At 36.8% G+C, this 26944-nt stretch overlaps 1 protein-coding gene across 1 annotated transcript in view; it reads right to left on the bottom strand.

Annotated features, from left to right (window-relative positions):
* The window catches only part of LOC136833424 (uncharacterized), a 1156799-nt gene that overhangs the window by 497904 nt on the left and 631951 nt on the right, over nucleotides 1-26944 (bottom strand). Inside the window, 6 exon segments of the mRNA XM_067095568.1 lie at nucleotides 4788-4999; nucleotides 10296-10493; nucleotides 14719-14878; nucleotides 15544-15638; nucleotides 16476-16580; nucleotides 19854-19952. Coding sequence (XP_066951669.1) covers nucleotides 4788-4999; nucleotides 10296-10493; nucleotides 14719-14878; nucleotides 15544-15638; nucleotides 16476-16580; nucleotides 19854-19952 — 869 coding nt within the window.

The following is a 26944-nucleotide window of genomic DNA, read 5'->3' as shown; positions in this document are numbered from 1 at the left end:
AAAAATGTCCGAACCATCACCGCTCTCCCCTATACTTTTAAAATGACATTTTAATAGCTGTTTCTTCACAGAAGTTTGTTTCACACCTCTGTTAATCAATTATTTTTAATTGTAACATTTTCATCTATAGTTGCCCACCTCCTTTAAAGATACTACATACTGCTTTGTGCAGCACACTTTACTGTCAATGGTATTCTCAACTGTAGATTGTACTATGGGTTCTTTGCAGTATCCCTTTGACCCAGCTGTACTGCTCCAGAATTTTAAAACTGTACAATTGCTGAGAATACAGTACAGTACGGCAAACATGCAGCCCACAATTCAGACATAATCTTAAAAATTTTCCAGACCACATAAAACACTGTCACTCCTAAATTGGTTGTCTAAAGTAAGAATTGTTAAATTCCATTTGAAAACAAAATAAAAACTTCAAAACAATATGAAGCTGAGAAAACTATGGCGCAGTAAACGTTTTAAAATATAAGGTTTCAAAAGATGTCTTACTCTCAGTATCTGAGGGAATCAAATCTTGCAAACAGGTAGGACTTCAAGAAATACCTGGTAATTCACAAGCACCGTGATGTTAACAGTGAAGACGCCAAACTGATGTATCCCATCAAAATTTGACATATGAAAAAAAGTGGAACAAAGCTCTTACTATGTAAAATTTTCATAATACTTTGGTACACAAGCCTAATGATGACACAGTTTTCTATTTGTGTATATTATTAAGAGGATGAGAGAATACAGTGATGAAACACAGACGGTGAATCAGCTGAGAAAAGACCCACACACTCTTTAGCACAAATAAAAAACTGACTGATGGTCCATGAGTTTTATGTTCATTTTGTTGTTCTGTAGTCATCTTAAATGAACACCATTAAGCTTCATTACTTTCCTGGCAAAGGCTAGAGGTCTGTTTCAGACCCTTAAGGAATGTGCAGATGATGAATATCAACAAGAATTCATCACAAGTACAAGATGGTTCAAAAGGTTCAAAATAAGATTCAGTCTGCATAATGTTCAGATAACAGGAAAGAGGCAGAAAGTGCAGATGAAGAGGCAGAGAGGACATTCGTTAATAGTTTTGATGTATTCATAAAAGAAAAAAGATAAAAGATTATAGCATTTCCCATGCAAAAACTATGAGTTACTAACTATTCCCAGAATAAGCTTTAAAACAACTAGAGTAAATGTAAAAACATAAACATCCCCACAAGCATATGCTCCACATGTGATACATATAGGTCGAAAAAATGTTTTGTAATTTTGTGACAAAGCAGAAATTAGTTGAGATCAAGCTACAGATCAGTAACAGTAAAGTGCTTTCTAATACTGTACTGAATTACAATGGTGTGATATTCATCAGGGTCAAGAGAAATAAGTTTAAATTGATTTCACTTTGGGTGCAATTACAACTGGCTTACTGTCGAAGCTATGTAATGTGGATGTAAACATGGGGCAAGTTACAAAACATTAAGATGAATTGGAAAATTAATTAGTGAAATGAAATATAACATTAACAGTGATAAAATATTCTCCTGTGTATGATACTCAGTTAAAACTAAAAAAAAAAAAAAAGCTAAATAATGGGTCTTTGCATAAGAAGTCACAATTGACAAAATGCCACTTGTAGATATAAACACATGGTAAGTTACATACACAAGGTGTTCGTGATATTAAAAAGCAATATGGGAAATTGATGATCACAGTAAACAGAAGATTAATAATACCTTTTTAGTAAATTTCTTAAAATTACCATATCGAGTTTTGTCTACAGCACAATTGAACTATGCAATGCTTGCTAAGCAAATTTACTAAATTCTGAGTAAAATTAATACAATGCATTATTGTAAATACTGATAAGAAAGTTACTATATAAAAATACATTCATGGTGATAAAACCATGGTAGACTGTAGGTAAAAGGAGTTAGGCTATGAGGTAGCCTGTATTTACCTGAATACTGAATTGCAAGCCAAATAACGTCAAAATTTGGCGTCCAACATGCGTGCAAGAACCTAACCCCATCGTAACTTGATGCCTACCTGTATATCACTCTGATTTGAACATCTAATATCTAATATAATGTACAGTAAACCCCCCGTATTCGCGTTCTCACGATTCGCGGACTCACGCATTCGCGGGTTTCTCTATGGAACATATCTACCCATTATTTGCAGAAAATTCGCCCATTCGCGGTATTTTTCACTGTGAAATATTCACTAATTACTGTATTTTCAGATAATTTTCATGAATAAATGTGCTTTTTGTGATAAAACTATTCAAATACTCAGGTATAAGCATTTTTACAGGGTTTTTCTTGTGTTTACACTATCAAAATGGGCAGTTCTAAGTGTTTTTAGAGGGGTTTTATGTATTCGCGGATTTTAGCTATTCACGGGGGAGTGTGGTACCCATCCCCAGTGAATACGGGGGTTTCACTGTATTAAGTTTCATGCTCAAACAATCACTGGAATGATTTTTCCATTGTATATATAACCCAGAGCTATATTCAACTACACAACTTAGGTCTCTATACTCTAGATTAACCTTGTAGCAAAGATCTTATATCAGAAAGATATTCATGCTCCATTACTTTCTCACTATCTGAAAGGTAAAGACTAGAATTATGTCAATAAGATGTCATTTTCTGTTATTAAAGTCTTGCATACTGTTTTGTGGTTTGTATTCTGTATTTTGTCTTCATAAAAATAAGTTGCAATGATGTCTTGCAGGTATCTTAGAATAAAACATATATACCTTTACAATCATTAGATGTGTACCTTGTTTCATCTCATGGGTGACATGAACAACTGATTGTGCTGTCACTTTTGCCATGACAAGTACTTTATGACACTTGTTTTGAATGGACTAGAAAACATTCATCATGATTTGGTACTCATGAGTAGCAAAATGGCACTTTGTCCTTTTTTTGGGGGGTAAATTTTTCTCAACATTGTGGGTTTTACTTATTATTATTACATTCTAAAAAGCATATAAAAATTTCTTAAAAGGATTCAGACAACCTACACAAAAGATTTATCACTCATTGGACATGATTGTTACTGACTGGTTTGTGGGTGAAGACATCACATCCATAGGGAAGTGTATGATGATTTAATATATAAGAGGATTTGTATCGAAACGTGATAAAGGGTACTGAGTAAGTATGAATTATAGGGTCATAAAACTGTTAGATATCATATTCAAGATATGTAAAATCAAGTTTTTGACTGGTGAAAAACAGATCAAGCTTAGACAAGGAAGATGGTATAATCATCAATTGTTTGTTATGAAACACCTCTATGAGAATTTTGAAAATGTAATCATTTGATGGTAATCACAACAGTGTCTATGACAGTGATAGATGGCATTCAGTTCCACCAAGGAATTACAGTAATTGATGGGCAAATATTCTAATGTTCTGGAAAATAACTGGAGGTTTGCAGCAAAGTGGGAAGCAATAAAAATTTCGACAGCATTTTCTATTAAAATAACACGTCAGCAATAGCATAGGGCTCTAAAGGAACTTTTTAACCAGCATTCAATCTTTTTCTTGCAATCTGTTCCCTGCAACATAACTCATGTTCTTCATTGCCACTGGTAATAAAGACGATTGACTACCCCTGCATCTCAGAACTTCAATAGGTTCCAGTATGGCCAATATTTAGGCAAGGGTAAAATCTCCTGGGTCTTTAGAGAAACTAATTTCAACTAGTCCCAAGCTGCACAAACAAATCCAGGAGTCTCAATATTTTATGGCTCATAGAGTAAACAAGTCTGATTGACGTATGATTGCATCACTGACCTTCATCCATCTTTCTAATTCTATAACTCTAATCTCAAAGCTATTCTACAAGTTTCTTCTCAGAGTAAGTAATGGGTTGAAGAAAATTCATGAAACCACTGGAGGAGTTTAAATATGAATGGAGAGTGCATTCTGCTCTACAATGGCCTCAGGAGTGCAGCCTCAACCAAAAGTTAATTTCAAATCTGCTGTATCTCGAGCAGTTTCACATAGTATTTAATTATGTCACCATGAATCAAAACAATTTAAAATGTTGCTGACAAAGAAAATAATTGTAAGAAAGAATAAAGTCTAGTAAAAAAAAAAATTAATGTAAAAGTTAAAGTTGCTGGTTTCATTTCTCCACAATCTCAAGCTACTCAGCACACATCAGCCAGAGTTCCCCAACCCCACATCCCTACCAGAGAACCCACATTACGACAGCAACTGCCTATAAGACAGAGCCAGTACTATTCCACTGCCCTAAGGGAGGCATGAATTCTTGACCTATGAGTAAAACACCAAGATACCAGCAACCAGTGGCCATTTCTAGGATTCCTTGAAATTGTGAGCTCTTAAGCTGATGTAATTCTCTTTCAACTCTAATTACTTTTGCTGTATGTCACACTAGTTGTACTGTAATGATACTAGAAACATGGTACTGTATCTATGCATCACATCCATGCAGCTGGCTAAAAAGCAAAATATTGTAACTGGGAAGAACTTTTGTATCTAGATTGAAAAGCACTACTACATGCAACATTATACACTGCAGAGTTATGTGGTTATTTTATAAAGATAATTTCATAGTTTTTAATCATTACTGTTAGTCATTAAGAGTACAGTGAAGTATATAAAAATAAAATTATGACTTCAGAAATGTAACCAAGATTTCTAAATACTGTGTATACTGTACACAAAACTGAATGGAAAATTTTTCACTTGAGACAAACAAGAAATAAAATAAGAAATAAAATAAGAAGATATATACATATTCACCTATTTTCCTGTAAATTAAATTTGATTTTCAGAGTTCTATCTGGACCTCGCACTGCTATGGTTAATCTGTGAGAAGCATATGACAACCGCTTAACGGATGACCACGGATGCAAGGCAGCATAGCTTAATGTCTCAGGAGATGGTGGTCCATCTCCTACAACTACAACGCCATCACGCCCAATGCCCAGCCAACACTGCTGTCGACCCTTGTCCTGGTTGGGTGTCAGTGAGGGATAAAAACACAAATGGACTGGTCATCAAGTATCTACTCTACAGCATCAATTCTTCAGTTTCTCTTAAAACCATACTTTCAAATTTCAATTCACCCATCAACCAACCATTTTTTCTCCCATTTACTAACCCACTGTCCATTCATTCCATTTTTTCCTGCCATATTTTTTCAGTCATATACCTTGGAATAAGACAAGCCAATTTTTCTTTCTTCTCCAAGTCCTCAATTCATGATTTAATTCATTCTCTCTACTCTTATTTCAAACCTTCTGTCTAATAACTATATCACTACTTCCACTGGCATTTGTCAGGAACCTACTCCTCACTTTTTCCCTTCTCTTTATCAGTAGCCTTTTCAGCCAATCTATTGTCCTAATCAAGCTCTTTCCAATAATCTAATCCTCCATATTCATTATTTTCATTTCCTCCCATCCATCTTATTTTACTGATACTCAATACGGAATTGCACTCTCTTCAGCCATCAACTCTGATCTTACGAGAATAACAGAAATGAGGTCTCACAACTGATTCTAGTTCTATTCATTTCTCTATCTAATCTCCCTGCTAATATTCCACCCACGCAAGGTATGGCTGTATACTCTAAGTCCGGACGACCTATTTGTCGTCAGAAAAATTTGGATTGTAGTTACCATGAAGTTCTTTGTTTTAAAATTTTCAGGAAGTTCTACAACATCTATGTATTTACTGTTTACCGTAATCCAAATATTGACAAATCTATATATGACTGTCTTTTGGAGAGGATTTAGTATGGCTTAGTCACAGGATTCAAAAGCTTCATTCGTTATTTATGGAGAATGTAATGCAAAGCACAGTGAGTGGCTAAATTCAAATTCCACAGATCAACTTGGCCAGTCTGCTCGAGTTCTGTGTATCCTCTGATTTTGTTCAGCTAACTGAAGAACCCACTGTGAATATATAGATACTTCCGATCATTGCGCCACTGAGATGGACATATCTGTCAATCAGTATATTCCTAATTCCACTGTTGGAAAAACAGTCTGGCTGAACTTGTTGAGCACTTAATATTTCAAATGCTATATTAGATCCTGATCCCAACAAGAGGTTAAATGAAATACTGTGCTATTTTAATAAGATATGTCCCCTAGAAAGGTCATCATTTAGGACAAATGACCAGCCATGGTTTGATGATACACATAGACAAGCCTACCATGACAAACAGACCAAATTCAATGCATGGAGACAACATTGTTCAAATGAAAATGACACCATTTTTGTTGAGTCTCGCTGTGCTGCAAATAGAACTTACCAGGCAGTCGAGAGAAATTACAAAAATTCCTTGAAGAGGAAACTTGAAGGAATTACTCAGCCTCATCTGTGGTGGACCAAATTGGCATCATCTACCTTTGGGTCATGCTCACCTTCCATTCCACCACTACTGACAGATGATGGTAGATTGGTTACTGGTCCTATGGAAAAGGTTGAACAGCTTCATCAAGCCTCTGAAGCTAAGCAATCAGCTGACAATGTCCCTCCTCTTCCTAATACTTGTCATCCTGAAACTCTTCTTACAAAATTTGCATTTTGCTCCAGGGATGTTAAGAAAATTCTGGATAATCTTGATAGCTGGGATGGAGAAGACCCTGATGGTTTCTTCCCTTTGTTTTTAAAAAACGTTCCTAGCGTGTTGTCTCCCAAGTTTAGTAGATTCTATAGATTTTAATGTCAACATAGTATCTTCGCAGATGAGCGCACACTAAGTAATACAGTGCCTGTTCCAAAGGGTGGCATATCTGCAGACTGCAGTAACTACAGGTCAATCTCTATTCTCCCTGTGCTCTCCAAAATTCCTGAAAAACTTATTTTTAAGCCACTATATAAGTATGTTGAATATACACAATCGTTAGCTGATAGTCAATATACATATAGGAAGCAGCTAGGTACTTGCGATGCTCTTTTAGACTTGACATGCCACTTGCAAAGGAACCTTGATAAGGGTTTTGAGTGCAAAGTAATTCAAGATAGATTTTAGTGCTGCTTTTGATTTAGTAAATCACAAGGCACTTATTTAGCATAAACTTCAGAATCTTGGAGTGGGTGGATATGTTTACGGATTACTTCTAGTTTTCCTTACAGGTAGGCAGCAGTGAGTTACTGTGGACAGGATCTTTAGTGAACCAAGGCTTATTATGTCTGGAGTTCCCCAGGGGAGTGTTCTTGGTCCACTGTTATTTCTAGTACAGTATAGACAAGTGACATGGTTGTTGGCCTGGAAAACAAAATTGTTCAGTACAGTATGCCAATAATGAAACACTTGTGGGTGTAGCAAAGTCTCCACTTTTGAGAAATGACACTACCCTCAGCCTCAATCAGGATATGGACTGGATCAGGGAAGGATGCAGTCAGTGGAGGTATGAGGCTGAACTCCAGTAAAATGAAAACACTACTGATTAGCAGATCTCATACAGATTTCCCACCCCATCCTCCCCTCTGGTAGATGGAACTTTGCTGAATGAGTCTGAAGCTTTAACTATTCTAGGTGTAACCTTTGACTCACACCTAGCTTTTGAGAAACATCTAATGAAAGTTTCAGCATATGGCGGATGAAAGTTAGGTACTGTTTGTATGGCCTCATATATTTGTAACAGTGATAAAATCAGTGCAACCTGTTTCAGGTCAAATGTGGTTCGGATTCCACAATAAGCTGTAGGTCCCGTTGCTAGGTAGCCAGTTGGTTCTTAGCCATGTAAAATAAATCTAATCCTTCGGGCCAGCCCTAGGAGAGCTGTTAATCAGCTCAGGGGTCTGGTTAAATTAAGATATACTTAATTTGTCCTTCCTTTACTAAAATATTGTTCTCCGGTGTGGATGTCTGCTTCTGCCAGGGATTTATTTCTTTTAGACAGAGTGGTTCATGGTGGTAGGTTTGTTTCCTAATAGTAGTAGTTATGACTTGGACCACTGAAGGATGGTCTCTTGTTTGTCACTTTTTCGTTAACTTGTATTTCAACAGAGATCTTTTACATTCACAATTGATCCATGATCCCTTTTATCTGTTGCTCCAGATTTCACTGAACACCAGCAACAATATGTAGTAAATGTGCCTCGCTGTCAAACTTCTCAGTTCCAGAGGTCCTTTATTCCTCACACCGTTGGACTGTGGAACAGACTCCCAGATGATGTCGTGCAACTGTAACTTCACAAGTTTAAGCGAAGGTGCAATGCATTATTACCCTAATACTATTCTCCTTGATTTGAATACATTTTCATCTCTTTGTTAATTTATTATTTTATTTTTTTATTTTTTAACATGTAGGATCTCTTCCCTCTGTATTTCCCTTTACCTCCTCTTACTTCTTCCTAATGAACACCATATTCTTTGGAAGTTTGAACTGCAAGCCAATGGCCCCCGTGGGCTTGTTCCACAAGAATAATTGTTTACTCTGATAAAAGTGTAATTCAGCTTAAATCTATTAACATTTTGTGTGCTCAGTTACGCAAGCTTGTCTTGGCGAGATCACAATTCAAATGACAAAATCTGGAAAACTATCCACTTGCAATTACTTTGCTAAGACTAGTTATTTCAGCTTTATATCATTATCTGTCCGTAGTTAGAATGTTGTCCTCATGTTTGGGGGTGCATCTCCCTGTTTTACTGCTTGACAGAATTTAATCATAACAATCGCCTAAGCTGGTGAACTTTCCCTTTCTTACTCTGAAGCTCCTACCTTTGATCAAATGGTAGCCTTGATGTCTCTTCACTAAAGATACTATTTCAGCTACTTTTCCATTCACCATAAAGACATGTACCTTCAGATTAATCACACTGAACACTGTTTATTACTATCTAATGCCAAGCTTTGGAATTCTGTACATGTTGCTGTTTCCTATAATTTCTATAATCTCCCATATTTCAAGAGCTGATCACATACAAAAATTTCATTTGGGGTTACAATCTTCTTTTAATCCTTTTTATACATGTGTATTTGTTAAGGAATACTGTTTATTCTACTGATCTTTGTCTTTTTTACATAGTGTGCTTTGTTCCTTTCTAACAACTTTTAAAGCATTCTCTAACTCTTAAAACTCGTATAATTCTCCTCTACAACTTTTTCAAGGGAGATCACTTATATTTTAATCACAGATGGAAAAGAATATGGGAACACCTGACCTATCCATGTACTTGGGAACACCTGACCTATTCATATACATCCTAATACATTCTTATTTCCAATCCTCCAAATGCATCCTATCACCTTCCTGCTAGTTCACAATACTATAATTATAAGTTACACTTGATTTTTTTTCTAACCTGTACTTACTATACTGATTTTGGTCATTTGCTGAACTTCAAACACTCCACACAAAATATACACCTAAATCCTTCATGAGAGAAAGCACACTCTACCAAATCTCAGTTTCAGTCTTACAAATATGCAAGCATTTTAATAATGCTTGTCACCTGATTTACAATAGAAGGTAAATAAAAATTCTAAACACAGCTCAGTATTTCAACCATGCCCACCCCACCATCTTTGTAATCTGTTGCTATCACAATCATTCACTTTACTTGGCTGACTGACTTTTCACAAGCCTTCCCCACTAAGGAAACACACACACACACACACACATACAAAACAAGCAATTCCTTCCCCTTATCCTAAGCTTCATGCTGTAACAAGAACACCTGATTAATACAACACAAAGTTACAGGTACACAGCAAATCTAATTCTAACAAAGTTGAAAAACTATCTACACAGATATTTGTGTTAAAATGTATACAATACTTAAACTGTTAAATGTGCCAAAATATGAGTGTTGTAATTTTTTGGTTGTGAATACAGGCAGGGATAATGCTTAGGATTAAAGAAAATAATAATCACTGATACATTCCAATTGAGGACAAAATGCAAGTTATTACAAACTAATTATATTGACTACTGTATGCATCAATCAGTAATGATCAAATAACTCAACTATGTTTGATGAATAAAATGAAAACCTAGGGCATATTTTAGACACCTAATATTAAGGCTAAAAAATAATTTAAATGAGGTGAACATTTTTTCTTAACTAAACTGCAAAATCAAAATTAATCAAAACCTCATATAAGTCCATTACTGAAAGATTTACACACTACATTAGTCTTTTGTTATTTAAAGAATATACAACATTCAATCAAAATGAGTAAAAAAAATATGACACTGTAACATATTTAATTGTATGAGATACTACTGTGCAAAAATCAACTTTGGTGAGATTGTCAGGCATAATTACTCACATAAAACTAAACTTACTTGTGATACATGATAAAAGTGAGTTCCATAATGTAAGGTATCCTGTATGATATTAATAAATTGTGTCTGGGCAAGAGTATAATGATGGCCGCTTAGTTCCTTGTGCAGCTTATGAAGGTCTTCAGATATTTTGCTTGCTTGTCCACCACGCAAAAGTGACTCAGGAACGTAGTGTTCAGGAAGAAAATAACCACCTTCCTTCATATGAAAAGAAAAAACCAATACAGAAAAGATTAATAGCTTTAAATGTAAAGAAATGATGTTAAGTGAAGCATTAATTAAAAATCAACAGCACCTGCAACATAAAGTACACTTTAACATTCATAATAGCAATATACAGGGAAGATATGATATGAAAGTATTACACAACCATAACAAAATCCATGACCCTTTGCAGCTACTCCCCACCCACTGCATGCCAGTGATTGGCTAGCTCTCAAAGGGGGGAATGACATCACACTAGTTAACAGTACAAATGATTGCCAGTACGGATTTGACTCCGTTGAGCATTGTTGAGCTCCGTGCATGAATGACATCACAAGATTTGAACTCCCAGAGCTGTGAAGTATGCAGTTGATATCTCTGATAAAAGATATATTAGGTTATATATCATTATGAAGATCTTGAATAATTCTGTCTGTGCATCTTTTTTTTATTTTAATCATCTGCAGCCTAAATACACAACCATCTTGCTTTTTTTTTTTTTAAATTGATGTTGGCCTACATAGGCAATTCCACATAGACCACATTAATTGAAATGAAGCACAGACTCATACAGCCAGTTCCGACATTAGGGTATTAATTCATCATAATCCCACATGTCAAATATTAATATCATTGTGAGATTAGACCTACATATCAAATTCTTATATTTTCAGGCGATGACAGGGCATAGATCTACGAGTCAATTTCCTATATTTTGAGGTGATAACAGGGCATAGACCTGCGTGTCAATTTCTTATATTCTGAGGCAATAACAGGGCACAGGCCTACATATCAATTTCTTATATTTTGAGGCAATGAAAGGGCACAGGCCTACAGATCAGATTCTTATATTTTGAGGCAATGACAGGGCGTGGGCCTACACGTCAAGTTCTTACTGCAAATAGTTTTCCACCCAATCTGTTGGAAACAGAGTAGCTTTTAATTAATATAGTAACTCTGACTCCATGATATGTAATGTACATATATAAGCATGTGCATATACACATAAATGTGTACTTGCCTCGATGGCCATAGTAAATGTAATGCCACTTATACCACAGAGAATAAAAGTAAAGTTTGTGGGCATGTAGCCGATGGCACACACAGACCAATCATAGGGCTGACTCAGCCTTCCACACAACTATCAAACTGCTCTCAATGAATTATTTTGAAAATATACTTACAAAAGGGATAACAAATTATATTACTGTGATGAGTAAATACAAGGCTGCTGTAGCATTTCTATGAAAATGAAGGCTATGGTAGGAAGGCATCATAAGATACTCAATGAAATAAAAAAAATAAATGATAGCTGAAAAAGTTATGTATGAGATAGTCCAAACCAGTCTTTAAGTACCCCATGAATCACTTGATTTTGGGGGCATTCTTGTAGATTACCCTGTTGGACAAAAGGATACATAAGTCAGTAAATTTTCTCTCTCTCTCTCTTGTTAGGAGAATATTCTAGTATAGACTATATTCATAAATATCTCGATTACTATTAATTAAAACAAATGACTAAATTTCAGTTAACAATAGCAGACATGTAATTCTTTACACTAGTATTTCATGAATAGGTCCATGTTTATTCTGCAATGTTAGGTTACCATATCAAAAATTTTCGAAGACACTACAAGCACCATAACAGCAGCAACAAAAACAAGAATAACCACAATAAAATGGCTGAACATAAGATAGGCCTATAATCAAAACGTCATAAGCTGCAAAAACCGACAAAAAGACATAGGACCTTATAGGTCTACATCATTTTTATGATCCTGTTATTTCAAAAGGAGATAATGCCCTAACAAAAATTCTCAGTAAATTATATCCAATATGACTCCTATAGCCTACCATACTGCAACTTTAAGTTAAACATAGGCATATTCTGGTTTTGTACAGTGCAGTCACTGCTTGTCATCCCTCTGAACATGTAAACAATTGCAATGAAATTGATTTAATGACTATTAAAATGTACTAAAATTTCCTAAAATCAATATGAAATACCAGTCTGCACAGCTCTGATAAAGTCTCTGTGTTTGCATTTAGAATGGTGAACACACTGGACAATATCAGATGGTAATTATCATTGTTCTGTAATTCAATTGCACCGATTCGAACACAGACATTCGCTGTATCACCTCCATATTCAGGTGAACCTCATTTACAAAAAATAACATTGCAGCATTGCAGAACATTCCTGATTTCATTTATATTTTCCTATTTTTTACCATTTTTAGGGAGATGTGTATTATGATTTTATTTCAGAGGTTAATATAACATTTCCTTTTGATAACCAGCAGGAAGTATTTTATTTCGGTAAAACAACCATTGCAAAATTAATGAAGATGAAAAGAACCACAGATTAACCAGCTTTTCGAAACAATTGTCAACCAATCATCTTCAAGGAATGGTCGTGACGTAAGCAGTGGCGGGGCTTAGCTGCCAAGAGTGGTGGATTTTGCTATAATCAGTCTGCCGATTCAGTAAGTCCTCCAGCCTATCCACTGGTACCAAAATCATATACCTCATTATTTCAAGAAAAAGATTACTGTTGAGAGAAGGCATAACCTGTGACACACTTTGCTGACATTAGTATTTATAATCAGGCTTGCTGAATCCACAGAATACTTTCAAATTTACATTTCTATAGGTGGAGCCATGAAAAAAACGAAATAGCTTTTGTGGTAACCTGGATGGTTACAGAATGAATGTCTCCTTGAACTGGCATTCTACTCTGTTCACCTGTCCTAAAGATAACCAGCTAACAAACACCCACAGTTCACAATTCCATTCTATCCCAGAGGATTTAAGAGACCAGATATCTAAAAGGCAAATTTATTAATAACTTGAAGTTACTTTTAAGAATTATTCAGTACCTATAAAATTTTCCAATGAATATACAATCAGGATAAACCAAAACTTGGCTGGAGCAAAGTTCACACTAAAACAAAGTAAACATAAAATTAAATTAAAAATTATTCCCCAGATAAAACTTTCCAGGGAAGTGAGCATAGACAGATACGCACACTCTGTACTGACTGGATTAATTGAAGAGTATAGACACATACAGCAAACTCTGTATTGACTGGATTAATTGAAGACTGAGTTACGATAAATCCATTGAAATGTATATTCTCAGAGATGGAGTATATTCCCAAAAAAGAACAAAGATAGGATACTCAAATCCTATGAAGAAAGACAGATGGAAATCAGTTGCAAACACACCAATAAGGGTGCTACAGACCCGGATAAGACTACAGAACAAAAGGGAGAAAAATCAGTGCAAGAATAAAATGGAAAAAAGCTGGGAGAATGCAAAGATGATCAGGGAGAGCAGTGCTGAGATTCTGATACTAAGAGTTGAACAGCACACCAAATGTAGATAAGATGATGATGATGGGATTTACATCCAGGATGAAATATATAAGAACAATTATAAGCCACAGTAAAAATTCTTCCCAAAAACTGCAACAAATGTATGAATACTTGATCATACAGAAATCAGCTGATTTCTTTATGCAAAATGACTTTTTTAAAGTTAAAAGTTATAACTAATTGGTTTCAGGTCACCACCACCTCAAAGGTACTCGGGTGAATGTCAGTCTGGTTTCCCCATCTCCTACCATAGACCTCAACACTGTGGCAGCAACTGACTGTGATAAAAAGCCTGTGATTATCTTTGCCCCAGGTAAGGCAAGAACTCTTGAAATTTGAGTACAAGCTAAGACACTAGTTATGCCACTACACCAGAAACTATTCAGTTTCAAAATGCACATCATAAAATACACTTATCTCTTTTAACTTGTGAATCTGAGCACCATTAATTAGATAAACAGTGAAGGCCACTGAATCCCAAAGTTGAAAATTTAAAATACAAATACAAGAAATGAAGATTTATTCAGGTGTAGCACATTTTATTATTATGTTTATACCTTTACATCATAAAAAGCAGCAAACACAACTATACCATGCAACAATATTGAAAAGAGATAATAAAGTGGATGAGACATTTATACATAAAAACTATGAATTTTCACTCTCAAAGGTTTTTTAGTCCCCACTTTCATGGCCATGAAAATGACCACTAAGTATAAATATATATCCCAACCATTGCTACATAAGTTTTTATATATGGAAGCTATGTTTTGGAACAACATACAATATTGCCATTTGAAATTAATAATACATTTAAGAAAGCTGCAAATTCTCAACATACCTGTTTTCTTTGGTCTCCAAATTCTGCTTGAAGAGCTAATGCTGCTAACTGCATTAGTACATTAGAAGAGACAGGTAAACGACCCTCCAACACATCATGGCGTAGTTGGAGAAATAAAAGTTGTCTGGAGGCTCCATCCATCTCTTTCACATTATTAAACCTAAAATAACAGAGAGAAGGATGGGATGCAATTCAACATACTTCATTGACACTTTACAGAAGAACCATAAATGCGTTTACCTGTCTCTAAAGCCTGAATGTTGGTTTTAGCATCAAAGATTGATTAAAGACATTCAGATGGCTACACTATGCATTATGAATTTGGAAAAGTAATAATCACCTACTTTACTAGTAGTAGATACAAACCACTGCCTTACAAACTATACAATAATAATAATAATAATAATAATAATAATAATAATAATAATAATAATAATAATAATAATAATAATAATAATAATAATAACAACACATTATGAGCTTCACTGGCCTTTAAATATTGAATAAATAACAGTAAGTGGTATTTGGTTTTACATTCTTGGCTTGACTGGGATTCTCTACACACCTAGAACATATTTTTCACCTATCAACTGATCAATATTTCTTCTCAACCTTTCTTCTCACTTTCCACATGGAAAATTATGAGACGAGATGGACAAGTAGGTATAGAAATGACTGATAAGCCCTTTCTTGAAAAAATTAAGTCAAAAACAATACAATAAAACTATGAATTCATTTAAACTGCCTGACTAAGTTACTTTAAAAAATACTGGAACATATGCAAAAAAAATTCAGTGTTACATCTGACATATGTACATTACTTACTTCAAGTAATATATAATTCTTAGATGTAAAGTAAAATTGTCTTGTATAAGACCATCTTTGGTAGGATGACGTTCCTTCCATCCAGGAGGAGCAACCTGTCAAAAAAGATTACTTTCAATATTCAAATGCTCTCATTATGATAATGAAAATCAGGCTTACATGCTAGGAATCTAGCATAATAAATGGTGATTATAATCAACATATACCACTTTAACAAAGCCACTAATTACATATCTAGCCTCATAGGGCTTGCCCGATGAGGCTAGATATGAAGTGAGAGGTAAAAATGAAGCTAGGTAAAGTTAAATAAGTTGGACATCTAAATAAGAAGAAACCAACAGAGTAAAGAAAACCTAAAAGGCAGAGCACTGCAGCTAGGAAGGAAGAGATGCTGAAAAGAACTTTTAATATTACTGTATATCAATAATAATAATAATTTTAATATTATCATTTGTGTGCCATCCCAAAACACATGTAGGTAAGTGGTACCACCCTACAGGGACAATATGGTGAACCTTATAATGTCTTATGGACCAACCACAAATAAAGCTGAATTGTACCCTTAGACATATTCACCCATTTGTGACACTCAGTGCACTATGATGTGGATCTCCAATGAAAAAACAGACATCAAAATCAATATAAATTTTTCTTTATATAAAAATCACATTTTAGTGATTTCATTAAACTACTGTATAATTAACAAACATATAAAAGAATCAAAGTTTCTGCTCATTTAAACAAACCTCTTCAGCAGAACAGGTATGAAGTGTAAACAAATAAATGCTCCTATACCTTTTACAGACAAGTGCCTTATGTATGTTAACATTACTTAGAATTTTTTCACCTTTACACATAAAATCATCTACTACTGTATACAATTAATTTCAAATAATTTTTCTTAGTAGTGTCAGTAAAGTACAATACTGTACCTTATGCAATTTTGTCTGGGGTGCCACAAAATGAAATTCTCCACTACCCAACACTGCAAGGCCCAGGAGATGAGGTAATGGCAATTTCTCCTCCTCCAAAACAGCCTAAAGAAAATGAGAGAGACAATAAATCATGGTACAAAAGGTGCAATGGAAAACTATGTACAGTATATCTCACAGTAACAGAAAACCACAACAAACAAATAAATATTTACTTATTTGACAGACAAAAACTTTTGGGCTATAAAATTATTTCCAAGTCACTGTTGTAAGAAATTTAGATATACCAACTCAAGGATTAACTTTGTTCTGGTAATCTACTGTTTACTTACATAAACTGCTAAACTAAACAGATAGTAAATAAGAGGCATGTTTTAAAAAACTTTAAAAAATCCTGTCATCACAACAAGTGATAAAAATGCTAAAAAAAATATTAGAAAACAGAAGCATGATAAAGTATCTAAAAAATGCACATGAGACAAGTCAGTGAGGCTCTGAGACCCTAAACATTATCTTAGTTTCATGAGCAATAACAACAACCTAAGCCAGAGAAAACTATGCTGTGAGAATTCGTACAAGCTAGAATCTTTATATCCTAAATTCAAATTATCATTGGAAAAAACACTGACACCCTGTTTAGACATCTCTCAAAAATTATATTTCAGCAAACTTTAGTGTCTGCGGATCTGGAATTAGCATGTTCTAGCAATTATACACTGTGCTTGTATCTACAGACACTACCCTACTTACGAACTTTCATGGATAAGAACAGACAGTGTCACAAGTTAAAATTGTGTTTGGAGCACTCCCCTTTGCCACCCATAAGTTCAAATTTTGCTCTGGGTGTCTATTTAACCCCTTCCCGGATTATCTAGAGTATTCTCGTGATTAACTACCATATATTCTTCTTACAATCACAAGAATATATGTTTATACTCTTAAAATATTCCTACTTATTTCTGTCTTCTCAATATAACTCAGTCTGTGATGAAACCCATTTCTTATATTTATTTAGTATACATTTTTAAAATCATGCAGTGTTATAAGGAATTATTTTAGGTGTTAGAAAGGTAAAAAGAAAAAAAAAAATACATTCATTTGCTTTCTAGACTCAAGCAACATTCAAAATTTAGTATTCTTTTACCTAAACTCGTTCTTTCTAGCAGGCTTTAGCGACCCGGCGACCTCGGTGGCGGTAATTCTGTTGATTTATAAAACAAGGCCATGATTAAAAAAAATTTGTCTGGCAGGTCATATTCCACTAAATACTGTATAATTGGTTGAAAAAGCCCTTTAAAAATATGCAGAAAAGTCCTTTTGAAAGTTGTATATTCATAAATCAGACTGTGCTCGTTTTTTGGACAACCTTAAGTTAAATCAAGAAGATCGAACTATGTATGGAATATTTTAGAACATGAACAAATATTCTCATGACTCTAAGAAGAATACATGCTAGTTAATCATGAGAATACTCTAGATAATCAGGGAAGGGGTTAACAGGTTCTTCTTCTTCCTCATGTTCTCTGCTAAAACTTTTACTAGCAAAATAGGTGGCCAGAGCAAAAGTTGAATGTAATCAACAAAAATTATGCACTACACATTAACCACCAACTTACGAATAAATCAAGATACAAAAGGCCATTCAGAACATAACTTGTTCGTAAGTAGGGTAGTGTCTGTATATTCTTCCAAGCTATCAAGGTCTCACACTATCTTCTGTACTATGCGTTTCTGCCTAAATTCTTATCTGGACTTGGTCTTATCTACAATCCTTGATTTTCTGTACCTTCCCTACTAAATCTACTATTTTTCAGGACTACGTGCTCCTAATACCCTCTCAGAGCATGCCCAAATGATCTAATTCTCAGCTATCAGTTAATTTTCCAGCTCCTGGGCACGAAATCTCACTGCAACTTCATTTAAAATGATCATCCCACTACACCTCAGCCATGAGTCTTTCACCTTCAAAATACAGTATACTATTTTCTAAGTAAATTTCCCACAATTTTATTAGCAAATGACTACATGTACAGTAGATTATTTGTTCTGTTTATTAATACAAGATGTTAAAATGCCATGGACAGCTACCTTAATGGGTTCTTCTTCATCTTTGTGTGTGTTAATTTATATTTTGTTGATTTCTTTTGCTATTTCTCTTTCTCCTTCATCTGGTACAGCATTGTTCTTTGCCTCGCATAAATATTCCATTCTTTGGAAGCTTGTATGGCCTTCTGATGGCCATTTTGGCTTGTTCAATATAAATGTGTTCCATAATAATAACAAATGCTGTACTGTCCATAATAATAATAATAAATGCTATACTAAAGTGAAGACAGAATCTATGGAGGGAAAGAAAGAAAAAGAGCAACAGACATATTAAAAATGAATGGCAATATGGAAAGAATGAGTTCAATACCCTATTTTATGGTGGAACACATTTACAACATTGGTAAGTTAAAAATCATGAAAAAGTTGTTCCTCAGTTTATACCCTCAATTACTGTCTTTTTAACTACAGTAAACCCCCCGTATTTGCGATCTCATGATTTGCGGACTCACGTATTCGCGGATTTCTCTGTGGAACGTATCTACCCATTATTCGCGGAAAATTCGCCCATTCGAAGTATTTTTCACTGAGAAATATTCACTAATTACTGTATTTTCATATCATTTTCATAAATAAATGCACTTTTTGTGATAAAACTATTAAAATACTCAGGTATAAGCATTTTTAGAGGGTTTTTCTTGTGTTTAAACTATCAAAATAGGCAGTTCCAAGTGTTTTTAGAGGGATTTTAAGTATTCGTGTATTTTAGCTATTCGCAGGTGTGTGTGTGTGTGTGTGTGTGTGTGGTACGCATCCGCCGCAAATACGGGGGGTTCACTGTATAGTGTTTCTGGATCCAAGTGCTTACATTTTGGAAACTGACATGAGTGTTCCAAAAACTGATAGTTTAGGTCACAACATCCACTTGTCACATCAATACTAATGTTATTTGTTTTTTTACAAAAATGAAACTATATAACTTAAAGTAATGCACTGCCTGTCTATTTCCCCATTACTATGACTTATCTTTCCTTTATATATGTTGTAGTTAATATACTTACATAGCTACAGTATTGATCTGCTTATTTCTTTTCTTCTCATAACTGGTTACAATGAGACTGATCCTACATTTTTTAAGACATGACTTTTAACTGATAAACAATGAAGATGCTATCTTAATGGTCACCACTGTCATTAAAACTTTGTTTATTACATCATCTTATGTGGCCCTGAGAGGTAAATTTCAAAATCCATGAATTTACTTGAGGGTGCTGACTAACTTTTGGGCCAAAACAAGTTACATATCACATTCCACAATATTTCAATAAATACCTGCAGGACATGGCTGACCCTGACTACTGCTGGATCACAGGTAAGTTCAATGCGTCTCCCAGTCACAAGGATCACTGTTACACGCTTCACCACACCTCTCTGTAATTTGCATGAACATAAGGTTTGTGTACATTTCTTATCTGCTGTGCAACAGGAAAAATTTGGAATACTGATGTTGGAAATTTCAACACAACAAAGGGATTTTGACAAAGGAAAAATTTATTTCTGGGTGAAGACCTGTGTCGCCCAGTGAAATGTCCCATATAGCACACATTTCTAGGTATAAATATTGCTAGATATACCAGAAAAAAAGCTATACAACTATATAGAATGCCAGAGTTACTACCATCTGGATCGATCATCCTCATAGGATGTTGGTGTGTCATCTAGGAGGCAGTGGAAGCCACTACCACAGATGTAACCCCAATAGATCTCTCCTCTCCCAAACCCCTCTACCTAAGGGGTGCCATTACAGTGGTCCTTCTCAAGCTTCCGCTACTACTACTTCTACCCAGAACCATCATCCTGAAATAGCACCCAAGCTTTGGCCAGCCTAGGGTGGGAAAAAGGAGGAAGGGTTCACTGGGTGACACAGTCTTCACCCAGAAATAGATTTTTCCTTTGTCAAAATCCCTTTTCTGGGATCGACCTGTAAGCCCAGTGAAATAGTATTAGAGAATTGGCCATATAAAAGCTTGTTAAATATAAAAAGTCAAATTTAAAAATTTTACTAAGGAAAATAAAATTATTTTTGAATATGCTTTTTACTTATCAAAATAATATAACATATTATTTAAATCTGTATATGTTGAGTAAAGTATACTAAACAATGTAGCTTAAGATATTGCTTAACAATATGACTAAAAAAACATTACCTAAATTAACAAATAGTGGTGAAAAATTGAACAAGGATGGTATGTACAAAGACAGGAGTGGTTTGTGAAGCAACCCAAATCCAGTCAACAAGGTAGAAAGGCAAGGAATACAAGCGAGGCAGGTAGGTGAGAGGTATACCATTAGGTAGGGCAAGCAAACTAAATCACAAATTACAAACTTAAATAACATAATATTAAGCTGACTCTGGAGAAACAATGTTCCTGCAGCGACAGCGGAAAATTTAAAACCTCTAAGGACTTAAGGTAGTGACGTTTAAAAACTCTTGGAGATTTCCAGCCCGCATATTTCTTAATTTCATCAAAATTCATATGTTGAAAGTAATTAAAAGAGGTGGCTACAGCACGGATATCATGGACCTGGGGAATTGAATCCGGGTTAGCTTGTTTAATAAAATAAAGAATTTGTTGTCTAATACCATTCAAGGAGATGGTTCCACCATTCTCTCTAACAAAAGGGACCTGAAGATCTTTGAGAAGTCCTTTCAAGGTAAGCTTTTAGGGTAACTACGGACATAAGGAAGGATCTTCGGAAGAGGTATGATCTTCCAGGAGACCACCTATTTTGAGGATCTTCGTTCTTGGCTAAAAGGTTTGGTCGGAGAAAGTAGAATCTCTCCTGATGGGAAGAAATCCACGATTCGACTCTCTAGAAAGGGCTGAAAGTTCAGAGAGATTCTAGCTCCTGAAGCCAGGCTAATTAAAAACAGCGTCTTCCTAAGAAGAGTCAAATAAGAGCAAGATTCATTGTTTGTGTCTGAAGCTAATCTTAGTACGTCATTTAAAAACCAAGAAACCATTTTAGGACGGGTTGTTGGTCTAAGACGAGCACAAGCTTTAGGAATAGAGGAAAAATACGAATCTGTTAAGTTAATGTTAAATCCCAATTGAAATATTTTCTTTAAGGCGGATTTAGTTGTAGTAATAGTACTAGCAGCTAGGCCTTTATCAAAAAGGGCCTTAAAAAATGAGATTGTGAGATTCGTAGTCATTGTATGAACGTCTGATTCTTTTAGAAAGTTGGCAAGTTTTCTTACTGCCGAATCATACTGACAGAGAGTAGATTCTCTCTTATCTGATTTAGAAACATTATGTTCAAAGGATCAATATTAGCATTTTCTGTGCCGTGAACTTCAGAAATCCATAAAGTTAGGGCATTCAACATTCCTGAGGAAGCTGACACAGTCTGAGTTTGTACTACTTGGGTTAACTTTGGATGAGGAATCTGTTTGGCTCTGAGTTTCAACTCTAATAGAAGAGGAAACCAGTTGCTCTTGACCAGTTGGGGCTACTAGAGCTATCCGGCCTTTGAATGACCTGAGTTTGTGTAGAACTTTCAACAGAAGATTTACTGGTGGGAACAGGTACACCTTCTGCCATTTGTTCCAGTCTACTGACATTGCATCCGTGGCGTAGGCCCGAGGGTCCAGGTTCGGAGCTATATAACAAGGCAGTTTGTGATTTGATTCCGTGGCAAACAGGTCCACCTGAAGTCCCGGAATCTGTTGGCAAATCCAGTTGAAGGATTTCTTGTCCAGAGACCATTCTGATTCCAACGGAGTCGTTCTTGACAGAGAATCTGCAATCACGTTTCTTACTCCCGACAGATGCGTGGCGGACAAGTGCCAATGATTTTTCATTGTTAATGAAAAGATTGCTATCATTACATAGTTTACGTGACTTGATTTGGAACCTCCCTGTTCAGGCAATGAACTATCACTGCACTGTCCAGGACTAATCTGATATGTATGTTCCTGGCTGGTCGTAAAGCGTTTCAGAGTCAGGAAAACCGCCAACGCCTCTAGAATATTGATATGGAAGTGATGAAAAAGATTCGACCAAGTTCCCTGAACTTTTTTGTATTGTGAGCAACCTCCCCATCCGGTCAGAGATGCATCCGTGTGAATGATCAGAGCTGGTGTAGGGAAATGTAGAGGAATTGATTTGGAAAGACTTTTGGCTGTTGTCCAAGTCCAAGGTCGGAGTCTTTTCTTTAAGATTGGAGGTATGAGGGAGACTTTGTCCCTGAGATTGTAATTGGCTCGACTCCGCACACACATTTATGTCCTTCAGTTTTGCTTTGAGAAGTAGATCTGTTACTGATGCAAACTGAAGAGAACCTAAGATTCTCTCTTGAGTGCGACGAGAGGCTCGTTTGCCTTGAGAAACTGTCTCGTTGCTTTGGCTATCTCTGCATTTTACTGGTGGAATCGAGAGTTTGTGGGTGTTTAGGAGCCCACTGGGCCATTGAAATTGGGATGTCGGAATCACAAGATTTCTTTGCATTTATGTGAAATCCTAGATACTCTGGAAGACTTAATGAACCTGTTTGGCCCGGATGGAGGTACTCGCTCAGCCAAACACATGCTTCCGGCAGTTCCGTCTTGCCACCACAAAGTCGTCTACAGATCACTCTGAAACGTTGTCAGAAGTGATTTGGTCAGAATGACTGGAATAAGTCAGTTAGTCGCAATATATGGACAGCTGATGTCAACTGGCTCCGCCCTCTTGAGGTGTGGAGTTGATGGATCTACGCGGCATCTGGGGAGGCATCAATTCCGCCTTGATGGAAGGTTGGGAGTCAAGAACAACTGTCGGAAGGGGCCTTGGCAACTGCTTCCTTCACTGAATAGATGCAGAAGACTCGGATCCAGCTTGCCTACTAGATAGAATTTAAAAGGTTTCAGGAGCCCCAACCCAGCAATCCAGATCCCGGAAAGAGCAGAGATGTCCGGAGAGGTCCGTCTGCAAAGCTAATTTTCCTCTATCCTGTAGAGTCGCGGCAATCTTGTAAGTACAAGGAGTGGGAATGTCCTCATGGAGATACCGCCCCTTGTGAGGGAGTTAACTTCGTGTTGGTACACTCCCAGTCTGATAATATCCTGACCCATGCGGACTGTGCCTGGTCCCTGGGGAAAATCACCGTCTCCCTGGGAACCTTGTCTTCCCTCACCAAGGCTTCTTCGACAAGCGGGCGTATCCGGGAAAGGAAAAAACAAGATCCGCTGGAAAGAACTTCGTAGTCTTCCACAGGGCAGGTGCCACAACCTTCAGTGGTTAATTTACCATTGGCAAGGGGGCATTGAAGGCAAGGCGCCAAGGATTGCAGTCCTCAAATGCTGGTAGCTTAGAGAGTCGGAATAGAATAACCGCTGGCGGACCGGTATTGGCGATTCCGACTCTTCTTGGGTCTTCAAGCCAGAGACTGTACCAATCTCGGATGTCTCCAGACTCAGGAGAAGAATCGTTTTCATTGACGATATCTTGCATCAAGATATCTGGTGGCCTCAGGGTCAAAGTCAGCTTTGACAGTCTTGGGTCTCGACCCTTAGAAGGAGTAGCCTTCTGAAAGGAAGTCGACATGACGGGATCTTTGGGGTTTAGTCAACTTTTAGGTTCGTCCGGGACTTCACCTTGGGGATCACCGACCGGAACAGGCGGAGCTTTAGAGAAGCCTTGAAAGGAGGAAGATAAGGAGAGCTGAAAGAGACTGAGCGTTTATTTCTACCTGCCCCACCCATCCCTACCTTCCTCCTCCGGATCGATGGCCATTGGTTCGATGTGTATACTGATGTTGGCTACTTCTCGGCCACTTCCTTGCAAAGTTCTTGCTGGTCTTCTGGCGGGACTTGAGTCTCAAACTAATCTTATTAAGGGGGCTCCGCACTTCAGGAGCCGCTGCAGAGGCCTAGCCATGGGATAAATGATATTACAGATGTCTCCGCCAGCAATAGGGACGTCCTGACCAACGTTGCGACGAAGCCCCGACCCAGATCTTAAGTGGGTAGAAAGAGATGAAGATTGCGGGACGAGGACCTGCAACAGAATACAATGTCAATATTCAGAAAATGGCATGAAAACTCTTCCGTCATTATAGTCAAAACAAACATATTTGTCTAAAATATTCATAAATGTATGCTGACAAAGTAACGCGTGCGAATCATCAATCACGTCTTGATACAAAGCGTAGCAACATCACAATCATCCGGATGCCAGACGAGATGATCCTCCACCTCGACTGCACAGCTGGCATGAGACCTGCATACTACATGGCCACAGGGGTTGCTGTAAGTAGGCGTTACAGCCCGGCTCCTGACAATGTGAACCACCTGTAAGAGGAATCGGTATCAAAGTGACTCGGAACAGGTTCGGTGGGAATGACTAACCTAGTCAAGACTTAAATTAGTAATTTTCTCCACGCCGGAGTTGAGATCTGGGGTTAAACAGGTTCTGTGAGCGTTCCGGTACCTCAGAACAGGAGGCCAGGCCTGAAGTCGATCGCATCGAGTACAATTCCGGTGACGCCGGGCGTCCCGTCTCAATTCAACCTCACAGAAAACAACAACCGAGTGGTGGAAAACAGCTAGTCGCCGGAACGAGTTCAGACTTACCACACCGGGCGTGTTCCCGTGAAATAATGTAATAACTAAGATAATATCAGCCAGCGTCTCCACAATTCCGCCATAAAAAGGGGAGGCACGGCGCTCAAGCTATTGTTCCTTACAAAGGAACTAAACAGCGACTAACGATAGCCGCCGAACAGGTCCAGAATGGCGGAACAGCGGAGAAGTGAGGGGCAATGAAAACATGGCGACTAACAGGTCAGGTGCCTAAACACCCTTCCTGCGTCATCTCAACCAGGCAAATGAGCATTGCTCGAAAAATGCTAAAGGGAGAAGCCATGAACAGACAATAGACTGAAGTGAGAAAACACGTAAAGGCGGAATAGATAAAATATATAGCCTAGCCTAACCTTCCGAAGTGAACACCTGGTCAGGTAGGCTAGGTCATGCCAGTGAGACGAAAGAGAGAGGGGCACTAGCACCGAACCTAGCCCTCCGAGATTTGACGAATCAAACTGGTCAGGAATGACGGGCTGGCACCAATAACTTGAACGAAGGCCACCCTAGAAGACCTATCTTACCTAGGCCTTGAAAGCCAGGGTAGGAAGGAAAACTGGGGCCAATCTTAGACTACCTTCCGAGATTCGACAGTGTCGAACTGGTCAGGTAGGCTAATGTGTTGCACTACCATACTTATCAGACTAAAGGCATATAAGAAAGTATACATAATAATAATAAAATTAAAAATAATATAATCACATAAATTAAATGCACCTGCGTAAAGAACAGAAAGGAAAGGATAGGCTAGGCCTCACTTTCCACTATTCTAAAATCGTAACAATAGTCGTGCGCGTCAGAAACGAAATGGTAAAATCTCACAACCAAGACACGATAAATTAAAACTATCTTTATTATTATGATGGAACATCATTTAGAAAACTCTTCCAATGCGTCAGAAATCAGAAAGATATTAGGAGCATCAAGAGGTTGGGGACTACAACCACGAACGTAAACAAACATGGCGGCTCCCAGCCGAACAATGTGTAAATTATTTAACGGGACAAAACTGTCCAACCAGAGTCCCAAACCAACAAATTGAATACTCAACTTAGAAGGGGATGCATCCTGATTGATTGACGACATAATAAAGGTGAATAATGCCGAAAATAATGAATAAAAGCACAAAAACACACAAGAAAATTAACGTGTGTCCACGTGAAAAGGTGCTATAAGAGGATGTAGGTTCTGGGTAGAGTAGTAGTAGTGAGCGGCGGAGAAGGACCGCTGTAACGGCACCCCTTAGGTAGAGGGTTTTGGGAGAGGAGAGATCTATTGGGGTTAAGCATCTGTGGTAGTGGCTTCCACTCGCTCCTAGATGACATACACGACATCCTATGAGGATGATCGATCCAGAGGTAATAACTCTGGCATTCTATATAGTTGTATAGCTTTTTTCTCTGGTATATCTTGCAATATTTATACCTAGAAATGTGTGCTATATGGGACACTTCACTGGGCGACACAGGTCGATCCCAGAAAATACATTATCTATGAAAGCTGAACCCATACATTAGGTTAAAAACTAATGGCTTGTTACTGTTGAGTAACCACTGACCTTTTACATAATGTAAAATAATAATTAACATTATTAAATATGAAGCCTTTGAACCTAAATTCAAACAAATTTGCATACTCACACCATAGAGTTGCCAAATCGAAAATAAGCTACCTAAATGAAGTATCTTCTCAAATTAATTAAAACAGGCATTTTGAGCATAAAAAGTACAATATATTCGCAACATTTCTAAAATCATGCAAGCATGATAAGCAAGGTATTATAACAAAATAGACTGTG

The sequence above is a fragment of the Macrobrachium rosenbergii genome, chromosome 51, assembly GCF_040412425.1.
Source record: "Macrobrachium rosenbergii isolate ZJJX-2024 chromosome 51, ASM4041242v1, whole genome shotgun sequence".
NCBI classification, from domain to species: Eukaryota; Metazoa; Arthropoda; class Malacostraca; order Decapoda; family Palaemonidae; genus Macrobrachium; species Macrobrachium rosenbergii.
Note: the sequence above shows the minus strand (reverse complement) of the source record. Positions and strands in the feature narration are given on the sequence as shown.